The sequence below is a fragment of the Heterocephalus glaber genome, unplaced genomic scaffold, assembly GCF_053883595.1.
Source record: "Heterocephalus glaber isolate CG9 unplaced genomic scaffold, H.glaber_assembly_v1.0 deba00001760, whole genome shotgun sequence".
NCBI lineage: Eukaryota > Metazoa > Chordata > Mammalia > Rodentia > Bathyergidae > Heterocephalus > Heterocephalus glaber.
Window position 1 is genome coordinate 7,064,375 of NW_028258457.1, and position 24,615 is coordinate 7,088,989.

Sequence of the window (24,615 nt, forward strand, 5' to 3'; positions counted from 1 at the left end):
CTTCTCCTTCCAGCTGCAGCTGAAATGTCATTTGCTCAGAGCACATTAAATATCCCATTGTTTACCTCAAAACACACTGCATTGTGTCACTTGCTGCATCCCTTATGGTCGCTATTAATAATTAGGTAAGCACTCTCTGGTTCCTTCCCTTGACCATAAACTACATAAAAGCAGGTACTATGCCCATCAAAATCAGGATTGAATTCTCAATGCTTGGTGCAGTGGACTGCTAAATTAATTAATTAACAATTGAGCCAAAAATAATTTATCAAATGAATAGATTAATGAGTGAGTAAAAAAGAGCAAGAATATTGTGTGTGGATGAGGTGAAAGTAAAAGAAGCGAGCAGAGGTTTGATAGAATGAAGACTTTACAGGCAGAATGAGACAGCGGTTCCGAGGCCAACACACACGATGACGATTACTTCTGCAGCTGAAGTTGCCATGTGCCTTAGAGCCTTCTGGATTGCGCCGGAAGCCTGGCAAACAGCCACAGCTGTAGGAGCCCGGAACATTGGTGCAAACAGAGTGTGGTCCGCACAGTGATAGATCCTGGGAGCATTCATCCGTATCTACAAAGAATTCAAGGGTATCAAGGAACTCAGAGGAATAAGGAGGAACTTCTTTCCTGAGCCACCATCTGGCCAAACCTCCACTCACCTTCGCATTCCACCTCTTGGCCTGTGAAATTCAGTTGTCCATTGCTAGGTGTGAAGCCAGGGTGGCAGGTGCAAAAGAAGCCCCCAAGGGTGTTGGTGCAGGCTGAATTGATGGGGCACGATTCTACACACTCATCGATATCTGTCAAGCAGAGAATGGGTGTTACATAGAGTTGGCCATGTGCCCAACCAAGCCCTGCTTCCCCTTCCAAAGTATGGTCACTCCTCTCCTCTCTTCATAGAGGGGATGCATGTGATAAGTACATCATTTGGTGGTTTTGTTATTGTGTGAAAATCATAAATGTGTGGCCTTTTGGCTTGCCTGGGACACACTGAGTGAAGAGGGATTATCTTGGGCCACATATGAAATAGAAGACGTGGTTAATGTATGTAAGTAACAAAACGTCCTTGTTTATACTTTAATCTACTAAATTATTTTACAAAATAACACAAGAAGCCCAAATTTAAGAATTACATTGAACACTTACCGATCTGCTTCATAATAATAAATGCCCATCCTCACAGGCACATGTACATGTAGGCAGGTTGAAATACCATTATCAATAACTGCTACATTTTACATGGCGAGCCACACAAAACATGTAAGATCTGATACACAGAGGCTTCACTTAGACTGACAGTGTGTGGAGGGTGCTGGAAACACATGTCCTCTCCTACACAGCGTTCTGTTATAGTGTTCTGTTGTTACCTACACAGTCTACACTGTAGAGCCGCACCATTGAGTCATGAAAAACACTGCCCCAAATCACATAATAATGTGTGATCTTGTTGGGTTGCTTTACCAGCTGTCCTGGGTTGAATGTAGCCCATGGGCTATGGATTGAACACATCTGGACATAAACTATACTTATACAAACCTAGCTGGTAGGAATCAATCATTTGATATGCCCTTTCGATGCAGTCAAGAGACATAGCAAACAGAGGCTGTTGCTGGCCTAACATGGCATAATGTTTTATGATTAACTTTTCAATAAGTGGGAATGCCCTCTAAAATAATAATAAAAGGCATAGCATAAGCCAGTAACATTTATTTATGTACAATCCATAATTACACATGCTACCCTGGTATATGACTTACAGTCTAGTAGATCTGTTAAGCCAATATCCCCATAAACATGTAAGTAATGGATTGTGCTAGAAGAACTACAACATCACTAGGCAAAGGAAAAATTTCCCCTGCATTATACTATAATCTCATGAGAGACCACCGCTGTATATGTGGTCCATTGTCCTAGAAAATGGCAGCCCAGCTAGAAACTACATTTCCCAGCAGCCTCCAGGGGAGACTCTCTGACCAGTCTTCACTCATGGAGTGTGGGGAAGGATGATATATTCACATCTGTGCCAAGCTGCTTAAGAAGTGGGTGCGACTTCTGCCCTCTGTCTTTCCTCCCAATAGTTGAGACTCCAAGGCCCTAAGGGACAGATGAAATCAAAAGATGAAAGGAGACCGTGTCCCTCTAATCACAGTGTGAAGGAAAGCTGTGTACTGGCCAGATAGGCCCATATTGATATTGTGGCCGTGAGAAATCTCCATTATGTTAAGCTAGCAGTGCTCAACTGGGAGCAATTTGCCTGCCAGAGAATGTTGGGCAATGTCTGGAGACATTTTTGTTTGTTAGAATGTGAGCACAGGGAGAATGCCACCAGAATCCAGCAAATAGAGGCTAAAGATGCTGCCAAACATCCTACAATATACAACAGATCACCTACAGAAAACCAGGAAAACGCAAATGGGGCTGAGGGGGAGAGAAGCCCTCACTTAACTAATCCAGAGTAAAGCTGGGTCACTGTACTTCCTTCTGATTTACAAAATAAAGTGTTCTGGAAGAAAAATAATTAGGAAAGAGTTAAAGATGAAACCTTTCATATCTTCCTTTAGTAGTGGTGAGCTCCTCACTTCCAGAAATATTTAGGCATAAACTAGGCTAGGTCTTGTCAGAGATGGAACTTATATTTTGTGTATGGAGCCGGGTTAGGTGAATGATTTTCCAACCATTGCCACCAAGTGCTGTGGTGCACATCTGTAATCCCAGCACTAAGGAGGCTAAGGCAGGATTGTAAGTTCAAGGTCAACCCTGACTACATAGAAAGTGCTGGAGTTACAGGGTAAGATCGAGAGAGAGAGAGAGAGAGAGAGAGAGAGAGAGAGAGAGAGAGAGAGAGAAGGGAAAGAGGGAAAGGAAAGGGAAGGGAAGGGAAGGGAAAAACTCTGGACTCTGAAGGCATTTTTCTTGTGAAATGAAACCTGAATCGGTAAATACACACCTTGCATGCTCACCTTTCCCCTTGGACTAAATGGGGAGCCTTCATGATTCCTAGGAGTTCCTGACACTGTATGTATCATCCTGAGAAAAACTAGGACATTCAGCACCATGTCCCTGAGATGCCCATTTGGCCTTCCCAAGGCTCTTGCCACAAGCAGGGGATGCTATAGGTGAACAGGGACCAGAATATCTGGGTCAGAAGTATCCGAGGGACCCTCGGAACAGGACACACCAGTGGTAACTGTAAAAACTGCTTTTCTGCCCATGCGCTAAGTCATCTATTCCTTGGAATACTGGTCATGCAGTGGAACAAAGCAAGCTAATGATGTCACTGCTGTGTAGTTCAATCAATGAAACCTCCTCTCCACCGTGACTGGGTGTGGAGCAGGGGACCGTGATGCACTGTCGTCCACATGGCCACCACTAGGTACTTAAACTCTCTCTGAAAATTTCCCCACCCAGCCCACTGCCACTGGGCCCTGAAGGATTTCCTGTCTAGCCCACTACCTGTCAGGCCTCCTGGCAAATAACAAATCCAGCCCATCGCACTGGACTCTATCTGTGGATACGTTAATAAACCTTCTCTCTCACAAGCCACCTCTAGGTATTTTCTTCAGTCCCTTGGCAACTGTTCCCACTTTCCCAACACACCTGGGCTGTGGACAAGATACCAGATTAATTTAACTCTAAGGTCCCTTTCAAACTTATCCTTCTATGGTTCTGCTTCTACTAAACTCAGCAGTTTGTGAACATTAACAAATAATAAAAAATAGAACATTTTTAATGAAAAGAAGCAAGAATTTCTCCCTGGAAGATAAAGAATGTGAAGTGTGCTCTGGTGTATGGTAGATACTCCAGAGAGGACCTCCATAAATTCTCTCGCTTCCCAAATGCATACCTTGCTCCCCTAGTTAGATGGAGACTTGATTTCCTGTTCCTTGGAATCTAGGCTGGCTCTTGAGTGTGGTGAGTAGGTAGAAATTACACTCTGAGATATCCAAGCCTTGACCTTAAAAAGGCTATCAGGGTCTGCTTTCTTTCCTTTGGAATTTTACCTTTTTGGAAACCAGCAGCCATGCTGTAAGGAAACCCAAGTAGCCACGTGGAAAGTCATGCACCCAGGAAGAAAGTCTCAACAGGGCTCCTAGCCTGAGACCAGCCATGTAAGCAAAGCCATTTGGAACCTACCAAACCCATCATAGTGCCCCAGCAGACACTACAAGAAACAGAAACGCCGGTCCATAGAATCACTAGCAAGAACTAATGGTCATTGTCACAAGTCAGTGTGTCCCCGGAGAGTGTGCCACCCATGGATAAGTCCTCAGAATGGCTGGGAGAATTACCTGCACATCCCAAAGCCTTTGAGGCTCCAGGGTTCTGAAAACCAGCTGAAGAGAATCCAGACAGGCAGGAGCAGTTGTATTCTCCTGGGGTGTTGATGCAAACAGAGTTGGGACCACAGAGAGTCGAGTTCTTGGAACATTCATCCACGTCTAAACAGAAAACCAGTCTGGGTTAAAAGGATGAAGGAGGCTGAGCTTGACTGCTCAGAGCCTCACCACCGACTGAAGCCAGTGTGTTCCCTGCTTCTGGGTTTGATTTTTTAAATTTTTCTTTTATTAGTACATGATTGCAGTACATGAAGTCTACATTCATCTTAGGGAGTAGGTACATGTATTTCACACATCCTAGTTTGTTTTATTTCACTTTTCCTCCCCATCCACCTCCCTCCGTCTGTCTCTAGATCTCCTTTCCCTGTTTTCATTATTGTTGTTATTTCTTTCGTTCGTGTTTGGGACATGCAATGATTACATTTGTTGTGGGTACTGGCCACATGCACGCGCTGCGTCTGTAATCTGTTTGTGTCCCCTCCCTTCCTCCCTTCTCTTCCCCTCAGTCACTTGGACCCCTTCCCATTTACAAAAAGATCTATCTCCCTGATTCCTTTTACCATTCTTTCACTTTGCTCTTTATTTGTGCTTGGCATTACTCAAATGAAAGGAACTCTGTGGTTTTTAGGCTGATGTGTCTGATTCATCTCTCCTAACATTTTGTTTTCCAGGTGAATCCACTTTCCAATGATGTCTAGCATTTATCTTTCCTTATAGTCACATAGGATTCCATTATATATAGATACCACATTTTCTTTGTCCATTCACCTGTTGATGGACAGCTACACTAAGATTTCATCCTACACCAGAAAAAATAGCAATCATCAAGAAATCAAATAATAACAAACACTGGCATGGTTGGGTTGAAAAGGGAAACCTTCTGCATTGCTGGTGCGAATATAAACTAGTACCACCATTATGGAAAACAGTATGGAGATTTCTTTAAAAACCTAAAACTCAAAGTTCCATATTACCCAGATATTCTTCTGCTAGGTATCTTCCCAAAAGAGCTAAAGACATCATATTACAGCTGCACACCTATATTTATAGCAGCATAATTCATAATAACTAAAGCCTGGAAGCAGCCTATACATCCAGTCTCAATTTCTTTTTTACTTTTTGTTTTTTTGAGACAGGGACTCACTATGTAGTTCAGGCTGTCTTTGAACTCACTGTGTAGCCCAGGCTACAATGAACTTGCAGTGATCTTCCTGCCTCAGCCTCCCAAGTGCTGGAATTACAGCCATGTGCCACCATTCCTGGACCAGTCTCAATTTCTTGAACACATTTTTATCACTCAGCATATCAGCATTTACAGGCATAATCATGACTCATGCAAATTTGAAAAGGTTTCCCACTACTCAGGATAAAATCCAAACTCTTCTCTAATGGTCAGAGCCTTGAGAATATGGCACCAACTAAGCTTACCCTCTATGACTTTCACTTCTAATCCCTTCATGATTTAGGGTCCAGATGCACTGATTACCTTTAACCCACACTGTCTCTCTCCTCTGTTCCCTGGGCCTTGAACTTGCATACTGCTCTCTTTCCCTAGTGAATTTCAACTCCTACCCAAGGAATCACTACGTGATTAATAATGACAAAGAGACACAGAGGAAAGGGGTTGAGAATACGGACATTCTGGGCTCTGATGGGTTGTATGTTCCTGAATACCATGCATTGAATTATAACTCCTCCAAATAGTCACACATTGAATCCCCAATTTCTACTGGTATGGAATGTGATATTATTCATTGATACAGCCTTAGGCTCTAGAACAGTGTCTGGCATAGAGGGTTCAAGAGATATTTATTGAATGAATGAATGAAAGTTGACCTCAACTTTGCAGGCAAGACTGACTCCAAATCCCTCACTATTGTCCTTTCAAAAAGTCTTTGACCCAAGTCTGCAATAGATTCTGCTACCTACCTTCACATGATGCTTCCTGGCCCTGGAAATTGGGGTGCCCGCTGCTGGATTCATATCCTGCATTGCACATACAAAAGTAATTTCCAATAGCATTGTAGCATGTTGCATGCTCCGGGCAAGCTCTGGTATCAGCACATTCGTTCACATCTGACAAACAGAGGAGAAAACCCAGATTAAATTAGATGAAGGGCGGACCAGAGACTGCAAACAAGAGATTTACTCCATGTGTTAATTTGTGCCAGAAAGAACTCATGTTCCTAACATTAGTATTCTCCCTTTCTTCTTGGGAGCAGAGTTAGACACATTCCCAGCCTCTGTGGCGGTCAGGCATAGCCAGGAGAATAAATCCTGCCAGTACTATGTAAGGAGAAAGGTGGCAAATGGTTTCAAAATATAATTGTCAAAATTTGCAAAATGGGGCATAGTCTTTTACACCTTCCTATGTCCACAATTTGGGGTGTGGATTGTAGATCATGTGACTGACTGGCAATTCTTTCTTCCATGAAGAGGTGGCATCGGATTCTTCACCTCTTGAATCTGGCTGGCATTGTGATTTGCATTGGCCAGTAGAATACAGCAGAAGTGATGCTAATTCCAAACTTGGATTTCAAGAGGACTGTTTGCTTCTGGTATTTCTCTTGAGCTTCTTATCACTACCACACAAACAAACTCAGACTTGTCTAGAGAGGAATAAGAGACCAATTGGAAGAAAGACAAATCATACCAGATAGTTGCCAGTTATATGAGACAGCCCAGCCTATTCTACCAGCCCATGGGGTCAATAACTAAATAAATGGTTCTTCCATTTAGTCACTAATTGTAGGGTGATTTGTTACTTGGCAATAGCTACTACAAAAAGCAGAAATGATTTCAGATACGTCTTAAACTAAACCAAGGGGATATGATGTGGGCTTGTTCGATGGAGTCACAATCCCTATAAATCAACCTGAGGAATAATAGTGATGCATTAGACATAGGAAGATGGAGCCTAAATTCTTGGTGAAAACAGTCATCAACTGACTGTGGCGTGGAAGGGGGATTCGAGAGGACAAACATGGAGAAAGGTGGAGAATTGTGAAGAGGAAGCCTGAGCCAAGGATAGAGTGGAAGAAATCAAAATGCATTTAGCAGGTAGATTTCCTAGGAGTTGAGGAACAACTTATAAATATGTAAGAAAAGGGAAGACTGAGCATAACAGGGAAATATTCTAAAGTTTGGGACTTAACCCTCCCTAGGGAAAGCTACTTCAGCTCAGAACTGTTGACATTTGGGTCTCTGTCATTCTTAACTGTGAAAGCTCTTCTGTGAAGTGTAGGATGTTTAGCAGCATCTCTGCCCTCTACCTACAAGATGCCACCAGTATTCCACACCTTCCCTGCCTGTCATCAGTTGTGCTCAAAAATATCTCTGGCAAGGTGGTACAGTTGTCCATGATGTGTAAGCCCTCAGGAAGCTGAGGCAGGAGGATCTCATGTTTAATCCCAGCCTGAGTAATTTAGCAAAGCTTTATCTCAAAAAATAAAAAGAGCTGGGGACACAGCTCAGTGAAAAAGCCTTGGAATCAATGCCCAATCACACACACACACACACACACACACACACACACACACACACACACAAAGTCTCTGAACATTGGCACTGCCCTCTGTGTGAAAATTCACTCTATAGACAAGAGCTCCTCCAACTCGCACCCAGAGCCCACTGCTTCACCCACTGCCCTTGATAGGAGTTCAAATCCCAGCTGGTCCACATCCTTGCTGTAGAGCTCAGGAAAAATCTGGTCACCTCTTTCTCATGAGCCTCCATTTTCTCATCCCAAAATGAGGATCATTTATCTTATGGGCTTCTAATGAGCAGGGAGTGATGGGCATGGAAATGATGAAGAGCTGGTCACCTGTACCTTCACAAATGGAGCCACTGGAGATGAATCCAGATGGGCATTGGCAGCTGTAGCTTCCTGGGGAGTTGACACAGTTCAAATGGTCAGGGCAGACCTCAGTAAGGAGGCACTCATTCAGGTCTGAAACGGCAACAAGAGTGAGTGAACAGAGATTAGATATCTAAGTTTAGAGAGTAGCATTCTCATCTTGGTGTTGCTGGACAGCCTGAAAGTGTGTACTGGCTTTCCCACCATCCAGCCATCTTCAGTAGGGGAAAAAACTAGGCAGATAGCTGCACTTGGATCTCCCCACCATGTCTTTGCAGACTGAGTTAGGACCACAAGTCTGCAGGCTTTGAGAACATTCATTGATATCTAGACAGAGAAATAGATGGAAGAACAAATTTTCATCTTCCTGCATAGGAGATTGTGTTTTCTGATGATGATTTAAGCCAATCTCCTGTCCCACAGGCTCTTCACACAGGGGGACTTTGGCATTCTTTCCTTTGAGTTCTGGAGTCTGTGCTCCCTCCCCTGGAATCTGAGCATGATGGATATCAGTGCTGGTCATGGTGCTGGATCATAAGGATGGCATGCCCTCCCACCTTGCTTCTTTGACATGTTCGGTCTTGGAAGGCAGCTGCCATATTGTGAAGAGGACCAGCAATCCACAAACATTTACCCCGACGGGGAATCAGAAAGAGAAAGAGGAGAGGGGAGGAAAAATGAAAGGAAAGAAGGAAAGAAGGAGGAAGGGAGGAAGAAACAAAGGAAGAAGGGAGGGAGGGAAAGAGAGGGAGGGAGAAATTGAGAAAGGAAGGAAGGAAAGAAAGGAAGCAGAAAGGGAGGGATAGAGGAAAGGAGCCGAATGAGGGAGAGAAGGAGGGAGGGGGGAGGCAGAGAAGGAAAGAAGAAGGAAATGAAGGAAGAAGAGAGGAGGGAGGGGGAAGGGAAGAGGAATGAGAGAAGGAAGGATGGATGGAAGGAAAGAAGGAAGGGATGGAAGGAGGGAGGGGGGAAGGAAGGAAGGGAGTTTGCTGCAGGAAACTTGAGACAGCAAGAAATTGAAAGGATTCCAGATGCATTTAGTAGACTTGATTCCCCAAGATGTGATGAATGGTTTATAAATATGGAGGAAAAGGGAAGACTGAGGGTAACTCTGGGATTAATGTAAATACCTTTCTAGGAAAAGTTCTAAAATTTGGGTCTCAGCTCTTCCTAGGGAAGGAAGAAAACTCAGCACTGCTGACACATGAGGCTCTGTCATTCTTGGTTATGGAGCTGTCCTGTGATTTAGCAGCATCTCTCACCCCTACCCACAAGATGCCACCTGTAGCCCTCACTTCTACCTATCACTGGTTGTGATGGCCAAAGATGCCTCTGGATGCCGAGTTTGGTGCTGCCTGCCTATAATCTAAAGGTACTCCCGAAGTTGAGTAAGAAGGATTGCATCTTGGGCAACTTAATGAGATTCTCTCTCTCTCAAAAAGGGGGGGGGGGCAGGGATAGCCACACTGAGCTATATCCCTGCCCCCTCCAGGCGCTTGGTTCAATCTCCTGTAAAAAAAAAAAAGAAAGAAAAGAAAAAAGAAAAAACAATCTCTTGGCACTGCCAGAATATCTTTGGAAGAAATATCACTGGAGGAACACAGCCTCTCATTTGTACCAAGTATACCTGACACACACTCCTCAAAAGAAGTTCAAATCCCAGCTGTTTCACCTCTTAGCTCTGTACCCTCGGAAAACTGACTCCACATCCCTGATTCCCAGTTTTCTTATCCCTAAAATGAGAGTCATAATCCCTTCCTCCTGTGGTCTTCTCATGAGGTGGTCCTTATTTAACTGGGCAGGGAAATGATGAAGAGCCAGTTGCCTGCACCTTCACAAGTAGAGCCCAAAAGGAAGAACCCAGAATGGCAGCTGCAGCTGTAGCTTCCCAGGGCATTGACGCAGTCAGCGTGCTCAGGGCAGATCCCTCCGGAGAGGCACTCGTCGATGTCTGCGTGACAGAGGAGAGTGGGTGAAGAGAGATCAGAGATCCAAGGTGAGAGACCCACCCCCGCGGGAGAAGTCCAGCTGAGCCCTCACCAGGGGTCCTGAGGCGGTACCTGTGCAGGAGAAGCGTCCTGGCCGTCCCGGCCTCCAGCCATCTCCAGTGGGAGAAGAGAAGCCAGGGAGACAGCTGCACTGGTACCTCCCTGGCAGGTTTGTGCAGATGGAGTGAGGCCCGCAGGGTGAGGGGCCTTGGGAGCACTCGTCGACATCTGGACACAGAGAGGAGGGAAGGAAAACATTGCCTCCTGCTGGGTAACAGATTGTGTTCTCCAAAGATGGCTAAAGCAGTATCTTTCCCACTCTTTCCACAAAGTGCTGGGGTCTGTGCTCCCTCCTCCTGAATCTGAGCATGTTGTATCTGCGGCAGCAAACGTGCCTGGTTGTCAGGATACCGTGCACTTCCGCCTTCCTCTCTTGAGATGCTCAGTTGTGAAACGCAGCCACTGCACCATGAGGAAGCCATCTTGAACTTTTATGGTAACCAGGAATCAGAAAAAGGAGATGAGCAGAATGATAAGAGGAAGGGAAGAAGGAAGGAAGAAGGAAGAGGGAGGGATGGATGGGTGGTGGGGAGGAAGGAAGGAATGAGGGAAGGAAGAAAAGAAGGAGGGAAGGAAATAAGAGGGGGAAGGTGAGGAGGGGAAGGGTGGAAAGGTGAAGGAGGAAAGGAAGAAAGGAAAGGAGAGGTGGAGGGAAGTATAGAGGAATGAGGGAAAGAAGAAAGAAATGAAAAAGGAAAGAAAGAAGGAAGGCGGGAGGGAGAAAGGAAGGAAGGGGAAAGGGCAGGGGGAAAGGCAGCCATTTTGAGGTGTTTGTTGGGGGCAGTGTTCCTACATCTGTGTGGCGATGAAGGTGGGGTGTCAACTTGACTGGCACTGGGATCCCCCCGGGGGTTGGCGGAGCCACTTCTGGGTGTCTTTATTTGGTTCCTCACCCCTTCCTCCTGGTACTGTTTCCCAGCCCCCTTGAACCGAGCAGCTTTGCTCCACCAGGCCCTTCCACCTCCTTTGGGGCCAGCCAACCATGGAATCTCTTTAAAACCTGAGCAAAATCAAACTCCTCCTCCTCCAAGCCATGAGTGTTGGCTATTGTGTCCAGTCAAGTTGCCTCATACAACCCAACACCCAGCCAGCTTCCACCTCACCTTCCTGCCAACTGCCAGCAGGTTTGAGGTGTGAACTCACCTTCACAGCGTACTCTCGGGCTGCTGAAGTGACTCTGTCCGTTGGTGGCCAGAAAGCCTTGTTTGCAAGTGCAGTAGTAGCTTCCCACGGTGTTGGTGCAGGTGGCAAACGCCGGGCACGTGGTGGTGTCTAAGCACTCATTCTTGTCTGGATCACAGAGAGGGAAGAATGGACACGATCAGAGCAAAACACGGAGCTGTTAGGAAACGGGCAAAGGGTGGAGGCGACCCTTAGGGATTAAACTGTGTCCTCAAAAGATACATTAAAGCCCTAACTCCCAGCATGTGTGAATGCAGTCTGATTTGGAAATAGGGGTTTTGCAAGTGTAATTAAGATGTAAGTTAAGATAAAGTAGTATTTTAGAGACAGGCAGCGTAACCACTGAGCTAAATCCCCAGCCCTAGATCAAGTAGTATTTTAATAGAGCACCCCTTAACTGATATAACTAGTGTCCTCACAAGAAGAGAAGAGAAGCTGGGTGTGGTGTGGCACCCCTGAAATTCTGAAAGACCGAGGCAGGAGGATTGCTGCAAGTTTGAGGCTAACTTGGGCTCCTTAGTGAGTTCAAGGCCAGCCTGGCCTACATAGGGAGACCCTGGGGGGGGGGCAGGGAGGAGAAGGGGAGGAGGGGGAGGAGAGGGAGAGAAAGAGGTGGAGGGGAAGGGAAGGGAAATAGGACAGGGCCAAGGAAAAGACCATGTAATAATGCAGGCAAGGACTGGAGGGATGCGTCTACAAGCCAAGGAACAGCAGGGAATGCCAGAATATCAGAAGTTAAGAAAAATGCATGGGACAGATTCCTCCCTACAGGCTTTAGAGAAAGAATGACCCTTCCAACCCTTTAACTTTAGACTTCCAGCCTCCATAACTGAAAGAACTTTCTGTTGTCTTCATCGGCTCAGTGTGCTTATTTGTTATGGCAGCAACCTAGCACGCTGAATCAAGTACCATGAAGACCCTAGAACCTTGCTACTCAAGACAGCAGACTCTTCTTGAGAGCCTCCAGGAAGAATGAAGCCCAGCCAACACCAGGACTCATTTTGGACTTCTAATCTCAGAACTGCAAGATAATAATTTTTGTCGCTTTAAGCCAGCAGGTGCATGATAGTTTGTTATAGTGGCCATGAGAATAAATGCAATTCCAAGTATACAGTTGTAAAAGAGCAAGGCTCAGAGAGGTTAAGTGACTTGCCCAAGGACACACAGCTGGTAAGCAGCAAAGTTAGGTCCTTCAAAATCCAAAAATGCATGCTTTTCACAACTGCTACAGGAAAGGAAGCAGGTCCCCCTGGGAGAAGAATAAATTTCCAAGCATTTTCTTAGAAAAAACTTCTATAATTGGCTGTTTTTTGAGTCTGTCATTCTGACTATGAGATTCTGGAAGCCAAGGATCTGTGTGTTTTTATTGCTGCAGAGAACAGTGCCTGGTAAAAATGTGTGCAATGAATGAAAATGTGTGCCCTTATGAATTTTTTGTTCTGGTTGGGGAACAGGAGGGAGAGAGGCATGAAGGAGGCAATAAATAAGTAAAAAAACCCCAACTTTGTAGAGCATTTGGTGATGCCCAAAGGAATAAAGGAAAGGATAGGAGTGTGGGGAGTGGAGGGATAGAGACACACAACTTTAAACAGAGAGTCCCATTTTGGCTTCACTCAGAAGGTAACTTTTGAGCAGAAACCTGAAAGATTTAAGTGAGTGAGCTGTATAATTCTATTTAAGGTAAAAGGAACAGGAAGTGCAAAGGCCCTGAGGCACCACCATACCTGATTTTTCATAGAGTAACAGGGAAGCCAGTGTAGGAAGGATGGGTGAGGATTGTGGAAGGAGGGGAGGGCAGGGGGGGGGACACATCCCACAGGATCTGCTAACCATTGTACAACTTTGATTTCTTATCAGAGAGCTGGGAGCCATGGGAGAGTGTTGTGCAGAGGAGAAGCACGACTTGGCCTAACATGATTCCTCCAGCCACTGGTTGGAAGATAAACCATAGAGGGACAGAGGCAGGACCGGGAAGGAGGAGAATTTTCTTGTCCAGGTGAATAAGGTTGCTGGGTGCAACCCAGGTGGAAGCAGTGAGGAATGAGAACTTCTGGACTGACTTGGAAAGCTATGCTAACAAAACCCGCTAATGCCCAGGTGTGGGGAGCAGGCAGTGATGATGCCAACACCCCATTACTCCCTTCCTTTAGCTCAAATCTTCATACCTCAAACCCTCCCCAAACTGGAACAACAACCCAGTTCTGTGTGACTGGACTCCTGCCAATTTCTCCTGCTCATCTCCTGACCTGTCTCATCAGCCACACCTCCTCACTCAGTTCTCTAAACTCCTGGCCTCAGGACCTTTGCACACACTGCTCTGGCTGCTAGATATACCTTCTGCCCCCACTTGCTATTTTTTTTGCTTGGGCAACTTCAATCTATCCATCCTTGGGTGTCAATCAAAATAATACTTTCTCAAAAATATCTTCCAACAGTCTCAGTAGACCCCCTTTAAAACAAAAGTGCTATAAGAAAGATCTCACATCTTTTTAAAAAATAGGACACAAATAGTTTTCAGAAGAAAAGTTAAGTTGGGACAAGTGTAAAGTTTATCATCATAAAGAAAAACAATAAGGTGGGTACAGTGGTGCACATCTAGAATTCCAGATACTTGGGAGGCTGAGGCAGAAGGATCACAAGTTCAAAGCCAGCCTGGGCAACTTAGGGAGACCGTATCTCAGAATGTAAACCTCAAAAGGGCTGGTGTGCAGTTCAGTGGTAGCATGCTTGCCTAGAATGCATAAGACCCTGAGTATGAGCCCCAGTACTGAAAAGAAGGAAGAAATGAAGAAAGGGAGGGAGAGAGGAGAAAAACAATACCTCTTTGATCAAATGCAAGTCTTAGAGGATAAGGGAACTGATATGCAAGTCAGGCAATGCAGTTTTTTTTAATTATTCAATTTTTTCCTGTGCCTTTTAAATATCACCCTTTATCTATGTTCTCTGTTACTATCTAGATCAAATAAAGCATTTGGACTTTTGTTACCAAAGAAAAGAGTAAGCTTTTCAGATCCCTGAGGTAATGTAGATTCAGTCATCTTTACTACCCACATCCATAACATACTATAATTTTCCTTAAAGATCCAAAAGAATGTACACTTGTCATCCTAGCACTCTGAGAGGCTGAGGCAGGAGCATAACAAGCCTAGGCAACTTAGAGACTTAGCAAGATCTTGTTTCAAAATAAAACAAAAAAAATTTTAAGAACCGAGGATATAGCTCAGCGTGAAGGTCCTTGGTTCAATCCCAGTACAAAACCAAAAATCATTATCCTGAGATCTGTGAGGGTGTTTGGGACGAAGTTAACATTGAAACTGTGGGGGGACTAAAGCAGATGGCCCCCTGCAACATGGGTGGGCCTCGTCCAATCAGTTGCGAACAAAAAAGCAGACTTTTTCCCTGAATGCAAAGAAATGCTTGTTGCACAATGGACATCAGACTGGAACGCTGGCTTTTTTCTTGCCTGCCATCCCGTGGGCTTGAACGACACCACTGGATCTCCTGGTTCTAAGACTTTGGACTAAAACTATATCCCCAGCTCTCCTGAATCTCCAGCTTGCAGTGTCAACCAGAAGATCTTGGGATTTCTGGGCCTCTGTCAAGCTGTGATTCTTTATAATAAATCATGTATCATTATTGGTTTTGTTTCTCCCAGCTCATACGAACAGCTGACAATATGCCATGCTCCTCTAGATACGACAGCTCCAGCAGCGGGACCAGACACACAATATCCCAGTCTCATAGAGCTGTAGCCTCAGAGAGGTGCAGCCCGGAGACAGTGGTGAAAACAGGGAAGTCAATGAGACATAATGAAGGAACAGGAACTTAAGGAAAGTGAGGGAGGGTGTCATGTGCCTGTGTAAGGCAAAAGCACTCAAAGCCTTGGGTGAGAAGGCCCTGGGGCAGGACTATGCCGGGAATGACAGAGAAACAGGGAAGCCACGTGGCTGGAACAGAGGGAGGGAGGGGAGGTACAGGGCAGGGGAGGCAGGGCAGGGGCAGGGCGTGTCCTAGGAGGACTTGGGCTTTGACTCTGAAGGAGGTGGGAGCCATGAGGGCTGTGGGCAGAGGAGGAACCTGACTCAGGTGTTCATGGTCACCTTTGGCTACTGCTGGAAGGCTAAGGAGCTGGGAGGCCAGAGCAGAGACCATCTCAGAAATCCATCTGAGGCACACACACAATCCTCGACCTTGAGCAAAACAACTTAAAGATGATCATTAACTGACAGCAGCAGAGAAAGGGACTTGGGGAGGAACAGCAACTTTTAAATACGTAACAAGAGCTTCTGCTTCACAGGTACCTTCAAAGCATCAGGTCCCTCCCATGCATTCTCTCTAGTCCCCCTAAAAACGCTTCCAGGTAGGATCTCAACTTGCCTGGGTCTTTTCTGGCTTTAGCACGGAACACTCAGCATCCTAGGAAACTCCCAAGTCTCAGCAAAGCCATCATGGATGCCCCAGAGGGCTTGTGTGACCTGCCCGAGCTTATGCTACACATGAGAAGAGGAAGAGGAGAGTGCATTAGGGTGGACAGGTGCTGGGGCAGAGTCCTGGGGACTCACTACCTACCAGTTCTATTCAGCTGCAGGCCAGCCAATCAGAACTGGACAATTTCTACCTGTCCACCCCAGAGAAGAAAGAGGAGGAGAAGGGAGAGGAAGACAAAGAGCAAGGAAAGAAGGGAAGAGGAGGAGGAAGAGGAGTGGAAAGGGAGGTAGAGAAGGATTAGGAGAAGGGAGAGAGAGGGAGAGGAGGGGCAGGAATAAGAGGGGATGGAGAGAGAGGAAAAAGAGGAGAAAGAGTGGGAGGAGAAAGGGAAGAGGGAGAAGGATGGAAAGATGGGGGGGAGTGATAGGAAAAGGAGTAGGGCAGGGGGACAGGAGCAAGAGAGAGCAGAGGGGGAGGAAGAGGAGGAGGCAGAGAAGAAGGAGGAGAGGAGGGGAGGAAGAGGAAGACAGAGCGGAAGAGGAGGTGGAGAGAAAGAGGAAGAAGACAAGAAGATGCAGGAGGTAGCTAATATCATGAAGTGCTCACTGTGTTTGGAGTATCTTTCTAAGTGTGGCCTGGGTCTTCACTCACGTTACCCTTTGTTCTCTTATTCTCTCTTTCATGGAAACTCAAGGCCTAGGGAATGTATTGAAATGCCTGCTTGAGTACTCCATGACAATACGCATTGTCCCTGAGATGTGATGAGCCCGGAATGACCAGAGCCTACCTCTTACCACCACAGTGTGGGGCCGAATCCTATAGGTAGAGACCATCACAAGCCCTAAAGGACAGTGTTATGCTTTAGGTCTAAGTGTTCCCCAAAAGTCTCACGTCCAGATGTGGGGGCCTGGCCCAAAGGGTCACTGGGGTGTGACTTGGAAGGGTGCATTCACATCGCTGGCCCTCCCTTCTTCCTCTGCTTCTTGGCTGCCATGTGGCCAACAGTTTCCTCTGCATCCCATGGACTGAACCCACTGAAACTGTGAGCCAAAATAAACCTGTCTTTCTTTCAGTAGCAGGCTTCAGGTATTTTGTCCCAGCAACAGGAGAACTGACTAACGCAGATAGTTATTTTATCAAGGATGACCTTTTTGGAAATATGTTGATATGATTTTCTCTTTTTAAATCCCCATTCTACCAACTTATTTCATCTTGATCAGGAAAAATGAAGGTGTTTTACAGTGGATGCACAATGACAGGGTTATCATTTGGATCTCACATATCCCTCAAAGGCCCACATTTTGACACTGGGTTCCCAGCTTGGAGCTATTGGGAATAATGTGATCTTAAGAGGCAGAGTCTAGTAGGAGGTCATAGGTCACTGGGGGCATGGCCTCAAAGGGAACTATGGGATCCAGCTCTTCTCCTCTTTGCCATTTTCTCTTTTGCTTTCCAGACCTGAGGTAAGTGACTTTGCTCCGTGACACTCCCACTGTGATGTGCCACCAGAGGTCAAAGCGACAGGGCCAACTGATCATAGACTGAAACCTCTCAAACTGTGAGCCAAAACAAACCTTTCTTCTTTATAAGTCAATTAGCTCAGGTATTTGTTACAGTAACAAAAAAGGTAACTAACACAGAAAGCAAAAGAGTAACATTCAAACTTAAATGACCGTATTGGTTTTTTTTCAATTTACATATTTTTATTAGTCTATGTTTGTGAAACATAACAAATACTAATATCTAGAATATATGGGGAACTCAAAAATATCAGACCCCATCCAAAATTAAAGACTCAATCAAAAATGGGCAATTGAATAGACATGTCTCAGAAGAAGTACAAATGGCCAATAGGTACATGAAAAATGGTGAGCATCTTTGGCCATTGGAAATGTAAATCAAAACAACACTGAGATTCCATCTTACTCCAGAAAGAATAGCTATCATCAAGAAATCAAAAATCAACAATGCTTGTGAGGCTGTGGAGAAAAAGGAACCTTCCTCCATTGTTGGTGGGAATCTAAATGAGTACAACCACTTTGGAAATCAGTGTGGAGATTCCTCAAGTTGAATTCTTGAATCCAACAAGACAATAGTCTTGAAAGCAAATGATTATGAAAAAGCAAAAGATGTTCTCAAGTTTCTATTACTAGTTCAAGAGTGAGGATAGGAGGGATGGAAAACAGAGCTTTCATTAAGCTGTGGTCTAGAAAGAACTTTGGACGTAATATAAGGGAAGGAGAAGTTTTGCAACAACCATGTGGGGTAGGAACCATTGTTATCTGTGTCTCACAGTTGAGCAAAGTGAAGATCAGAGAGGTTATGTAACTTGCCTGTGGTCACACAGTAATTTCAGGGCACAAAGGAAAAAGAATTGACATAGAATCAAGAAATCTGCATATTAGCCCTTTTTCTGCCTGTAACTCATTTCCAGAAAGTGTCCAGCTAGGGCTCCAACTCCTAGAACAAAAGAGCTCTCCTCCACAAGAAACACCGGACATATGGATTCTCTTCAGCAAACTTACCCGATGTGGTTGTAGTTTCCCAGCTGTATACACGACAACACACTGCAGAGAGGACAGAAAGACGTCATGAACCACCAAGAGGCCTACACAATTCCCCCTAATGTGGCCTCACAAAAACAGGTTTGATGGCATTAGATGAGAAAACTACTTGATGGACAAACACACTATTCCTCATAATCTTCACAGCAGCCTCTCGTGGTTTCATGCACTTTTAAAAAAAATTTATTGGTACACTTTAGGTATACAATACAGTTACATTCATCATTGGGAATTTTTACCTTTACATGATATATCTTGGTTCTTATTTTTTCCCCCATTCCCCTGCCCTCCCTTCACCTCCTCCACTCCTCCCTATTTAAACAGACTTTGTTTCCATTTTTTTCCTTTTCTCATATTTTTTCTTTTCCCTTCTTTCCTTTCCCCTACTCCTCCCACTTCCCCTACCCCTTTGGACCTTTTCTTCCTATTTCACTTTATCAATTATACATTTTGATCCTTATTTACACTTTCAGTTTCTCACACCAGAGAAACTATTTGGTATTTACATATGTATGTCCTATTTATTTCACTTAAGTGTATGGCCTCAATGTCGTGCACTTTATTTTTGTTTGGTTTTTGGAGTTGTACAAGGTGTGATCAAAATATATAGAACATATACTGAATACTTAAATAAATAAATTTATGACTGTAAAAGATATACTGCCACAAATTCCTTCAAAATACTCTCCCCTTCCCTCCAGCACACTTATCCCATCATTCTTGCCACTTCCTGAAGTGGTTCTGGAAGTGCTCTTTCATGAGTGTCTTTATAAGATGTAATTTTTAAAAGTACAAAATAGAGCAAATGCTACTCTGAGTGCTATCCAATGAAAGGCAGGTGTGTTAAAAACATGACGGTGTCCTCATCCATCTTGTTCACTGGATCTGGCGCTGTGTGACTTCTAGTTCTTCCCCAAAGTCAAAATGACCATGAAAGGGAAACATTTTGAATCAGCTCAGGACATTGAGGCAGCTACAACACTGCAAGTAATGACACAAAAGAAGACTTCTAGAACTGCTTCAGAAAGTGGCAAAAATAACAGGATAAGTGTGTTCAGAGTGGGCTGGAGTATTTTGAGGGAGATTCATGGCAGTGTGTAATAAAAACCTTTTATGTAGATATTGCCCTTTTTTTTTTTTTTGGTACCAGGGATTGAACTCGGGTCTTGCACTTGCGCAGCAGGCAGTGAAAACACTGAGCTAAATCCCTGGTGGGATATTGCCCATTTTTATCATATCTTGAACATATTTGTGAGGACATTGCCTGTTGTTTTGACACATATACACACTGTATAATGATGAAATCGGAGTATTTATCATAACCTGAACTCCAAACATTTATCATTTCTGTGTTTTGAGAACATTTCAAATCCTCTCTTCTAGTGATTTTGCAATATGCAAAAGAATATGCCAACGTCACGTGACTGGAGGGTTCTGAGTTTCATCATAAATTTACCTGTACTGGTTCTGGTTTTGCTTATGAACCTACCTGCACAGGTGAGTTTTATGCTTACACATGTTCCCATGACAGAAGCATCACTGTCCTTTGCCTTTCAGTTATAGCACTCTATAATATAGCATAATATAGCATTATTTGCCAAGTTGGTCTAGTAATGATGAATTCCCTCAGCTATGCTTGTCGAAGGAAGAGGATAGTCTTGCTGAGTTTGATGTTCTGGGCTGGCAGCTGTTTCCCTTCAAGATTTGGAATATATCATCCCCTGCAGTACTGGCCTGTAAGGTTTCTGCTGAGAAATCTGCTTGTAGTCTAACTGAGATTCCCTTATATGTGACTTGACACTTCTTGCTACATTTAGAATTTTCTTGCTGCTTTTAGAATTCTACCTTTCACTTTTGACAGTTTGACCACAATATGCCTCAGAAAAGACCTTTTTGAACTGAATCAATTTGGGGATCTTTGAGTACCTTGGATCTGGATGTCCACATATCTTCCAAGAATTGGGATGTTTTCAGTTAGTATTTCATTAAATAAGTTTCATGTGCCTTCTCCCATCCCTTCTCTTTCTGGAACTCCCATGATGCAAATAATTGTTTGATTAAGTCCCATAATTCTCTTCATTTTTAAAAATTGTCTTCAAATTCAGAAATTCTTTCTTGCATGGACATCCAGCCCAGGGGCTGAGAGCTGGCCCATCTGGTGGCTTTGTCCTCAGTGGAGCTATACCAGTCTCTTCACCAATGCCTAGAACCTAGGCCTCCGAGGCACTCAAATACCACTTGATTATGGATAAAGAACCTCTGAGAAGGGCTGTGGTAGAGCTGAGGGTAGAGTACTTGACTGGAATGCACAGAGGTCTGGATTCAATCCCCAGCAACTCCCCCCAAAACCGAATGCTTCACCCACCCTGACCCAAAACCAAAGCACTCCACACAACCAATACCCTAGTACCCGTCTATAGGGTGAAGTCTTTCCCTATGAAAGATACTTCACAAAATTGGAGTAGAAACTATTTCATCACAAGGAACACTATGTATCCTCTAAGGAACACAAGAAATGTGAAAAGGTAAGAGTGCATGACACCTTTGAGGGAAAACAATAATTCTCTAACAGACCCCAAAGCAAAGGAAATAGATGAAATGCCCAAAATGGATTCAAAATAATGATCTTAAGGAAACTCAGTGAAGTGCAAGGGAAAACAGCCAATTCAATGAAATCAGGAAAACAATTCATGATCTGAATGAAGTCTGTGATAGGAAGTCAGATGACAAAGAAAGAAGAAGTCAGAAATCCTGGAAGTGAAGAACCCAATTAACAAGATAAAAATACAATTAAGAATTGTCTAGCTTCATTTTTGACTCCATCATTTATCTTTTCAATTACAAAAATAGTTTCAGCAGATTTTCAAAATCATGTCATTTACAGGAAAATGAATGAAACTAGAAACCATCATGTAGCCAGACTCAAAATTAAATATTGTATTTTACCTTTCCTCTTAGATGAGAAATCTAAAAATACATCAATTAACAAGTAAATAATTAAAGGACAGAGAACAAGGAACTAGGTGGTGGACTTCTGAAGACAGGGAAAGGGACAAGCAGAAAGGGGGGAAGAAAGGACAGGAAAGGGAGGGGATTCAAATTCATTAATATGTTAAATGCATGTGCCAACCTCCCAAAATAAACCCCATAATCATGTACTGTTAACATGCACTGATAAAATGTTTTTCAAAACATACACTGAAGGTGCATTTTCAAAAAAGATATTTTCCATTGGCGGAGCAAAATGGTTCTCAAGAAGAGATGAAAAATCTTACTTTTATATATAAGACACATTGATATACATTTAAATTATATAGATATGCAGCCTCTATCTATGAAGTAAAATTTCATGAGAAGCTAGGGTTATGAATTTCTAAAGATATTTAAAGGCAATGCAGCCCTAAATCTTTTAAGTCCTCTATCTCATCATGATCATCTTCATCACCATCATCATCTTCTTCATCACCATTGACATCATCATTATCACAAGTCTTTACTGATTAACCTCAGAACAGAAGAAAGGATGGCTGATGTCAGCATGGACACCCAAAAGAAACAACTCTGAATTCCTATACTTTAGCCACTTGGTCCTTCTAAAGAAGTAGATGTAGATCAGTGTGCAGGCCGTGGGTTAGATCTCTAATAGCACCAAAAAACAATTCTCCCATCTTAAATTGGAACCAGTAAAAAACTTGCAAGATATACAAGGAAAACCGGCAATATGGAAGACAGACAAAAGCAAGACAGATGAATGCCTGGGGAAGAGAAACAAGAAATCACAGAGGAAGGCTCCACTTCACTGTTTAAGTCTCAGCACAAATATTGGCCCCCTCACACGTATCTCCCCTGACTTCCTCCTTCAACATAATCCCCAGTCACGTTCTTTTTTTAATTCTTTTTTATTTTATTAGTGGGTGATAATAGTACATGATGGTGAGGTTTAGTTTGGGAAGCTGATACAAGCATTTAACATATCTTAATTAATTTTAATTCTATTACTCCTCTCTTCCTTTCCTCTCCCCTCCTGCTTATTCCCTTCCTTGTCTCCAGAAATTCCTCCTGGATTCCTGTCTTCTCTTCCTTTCTCTTTCTTTTTCTTTCTTTCTTTCTTTCTCTTTTTCTTTCTTTTTCAGTATCATATAGAAGAAAATATGATATTTAACTTTCTTTTTCTAATAATACATATTTGCATATACTACATCTACTTCCCTGTTTCTTATCATCCATCTTTTATGTATGGTCCTTTAAATTATTTATATTTTGAGTTTTTCATATAAAAGACACTATGTGATATTTAACCTTCTCTGTCTGATTTATTTCACTTAGCACTATGGTCTCAGTGTGTGTCCATTTTCCTGCAAACAACTTAAATGTATACAGGTTCTAGTTGCATTCTTATGACTTCCTTCACGGCACTCTTCACTACCTGAAGTTCCTTTGTGTTGTTCTCATTTGGGGCAGGTCTGCAGCCAGACTACCTCACCCCACCTCCTGATTCTGCTCATTATTGGCAGAGTAGTCTTGGGAAAGTAATTTCATCTCTTTGGCCCTGGTTTTCTCCTTTGTAAAGTGGAACTAATCGTGATCCAACAACATACAGACTTTGTGAAGACTGCATATATTCTGTGGTTATGGAACTTACAGCAGTGCAGGGTGCATGGTTACTAGAACTGTGGCTCCTTTTCTGTCTGCTCCACCCAGTCTTGTGCTCCCAGTGGACACTGGAAACAGCCCTGTCTGCCTGTTGACTGCTGTGCTCTCAGTGCCTAGAACTGAGCAGGTCTCAGGAAACCCATCTCAAACCAAGAACTACTGAGAAACCCTGCCCTGACCGATGGGATCCTTTGGGTCCAGGGACTTTGTCCAAGGTCCCTTAGTGAAGGGGATCTCTGTCCCCACCCTAGAAGGATGCCCTCTTGCTGGGACCCTCTGCTCCCACTCCCTCCCTTTTCCCTGCAGTCTGTTCCCAGCCCACACCTCCGCTCTCCCTCCCACACTCACCCCAGAAAAGCAGCAGGCTGGAGCCCCGCATCTTGCTGCAGCTCTGTAGTTCAGAGGGGAACCTTTTCTTTAAAACTTTTGCGTATGGGGGAGGGAAAGGGTGGGACCAGAGTTGCTCAATGTGACCAGAGAAAACATCACAGCCCTTTCTGCTGAGTTGTGGCCACCAGAGAGGGGAACAACTCAGCAGAGGTGGGCCTTGTGGCAAACCCCTAATTTTTCCCTTTCAACTTGCTTGTGCACACTTTTCTCCCTCTCTCTCCTCCTCCCCACCTCTCTCTTTCTCTCCCTTTCTTTCTTTCTCCCCTGTCCTTCCCTCTCTCTTTCCCTACTCTTTCCCTCTCTCCTCCCCATCTTTTACCCCCTTCTTTCACTGCACCCAATAAATAAACTTCTACCTCCTGATGCTCTTCAAACAAACCCCCCAATTGAGGATCTCTTCCTTGCTGTCCCTATAAAAACACATATCAAATTTTAATTATCATGTGCCAGGCCAATAAAATTGAATTTTATCATCATGTCAACCTTGTAAAATTGGGATTCCCCTTTCCACACCCCACCTACACACAAAAAAGGAAACTGGCTTTTAGGGGAAATGTCACATGTCCAGGATCACCTGGACCCAACATTCAAACCCAGGGCTCCAGGTTTAGGAGAATTTCGCCTTCCTCCAGCTGTTGACTCCTCCCCAGTCACTGCCTAGCAAACACCCACCCCATCCCCAGTCCCCAACCCGACACACGCACACATCCACGCACACACAGGCACATGCCTCTCATCTCATAAATATGGAGGTCTAGTGATGTATCAGCTAGGGTCCCTCAGACAGAGACCCCGAGAGAAGGATCCCAGTAAAGAAAATTTATCAGGCAACCCCAGGAAATGCCACCTGGACAAGACAGACTTGAGACAGAGAAGGGAAAGGTGCGGCGTAGATGTGTTATAGAGCAAAGTGTGCAGTTTGAGGGAGGCAGCACAGAGCATACTCCCCAGAGTCACCCCAATTTAGGCGAGCGGGAACTGAAGTATGTATTCTCCACCTGCTGTCTGTCACTGAATGAGTTGCTCCCAATGTCACCAGTTCTGTGATGCTTTGGGTCTGGTCTCCAAGCAGACAGTTGGTTCCAGTTGATAGCCTTCGTAATAAAATACAAGGCGGGCCGGGTGGTGCACACCAGACATCCCAGCACTGCGGGAGG

The 24,615-nt window shown here is 44.2% G+C and overlaps 1 protein-coding gene across 2 annotated transcripts in view; it reads right to left on the minus strand.

Moving 5' to 3' along the window:
* Adgre1 (adhesion G protein-coupled receptor E1) overlaps positions 1-23,473 on the minus strand; it is a 51,524-nt gene extending 28,051 nt beyond the window's left edge. For both annotated transcript variants that reach the window (XM_087201377.1, XM_021245170.2), the window contains exons 1-10: positions 23,417-23,473; positions 18,377-18,418; positions 11,385-11,531; positions 10,254-10,409; positions 10,025-10,144; positions 8,167-8,286; positions 6,267-6,413; positions 4,290-4,439; positions 660-800; positions 425-571 (exon numbers count right to left, since the gene is read on the minus strand). In XM_087201377.1, the coding sequence (XP_087057503.1) occupies positions 425-571; positions 660-800; positions 4,290-4,439; positions 6,267-6,413; positions 8,167-8,286; positions 10,025-10,144; positions 10,254-10,409; positions 11,385-11,531; positions 18,377-18,418; positions 23,417-23,447 (1,201 nt within the window). In that variant the 5' untranslated portion in view covers positions 23,448-23,473. The remainder of the gene's footprint in view (positions 1-424; positions 572-659; positions 801-4,289; positions 4,440-6,266; positions 6,414-8,166; positions 8,287-10,024; positions 10,145-10,253; positions 10,410-11,384; positions 11,532-18,376; positions 18,419-23,416) is intronic.
* Between the last annotated feature and the right edge of the window lie 1,142 nt (positions 23,474-24,615).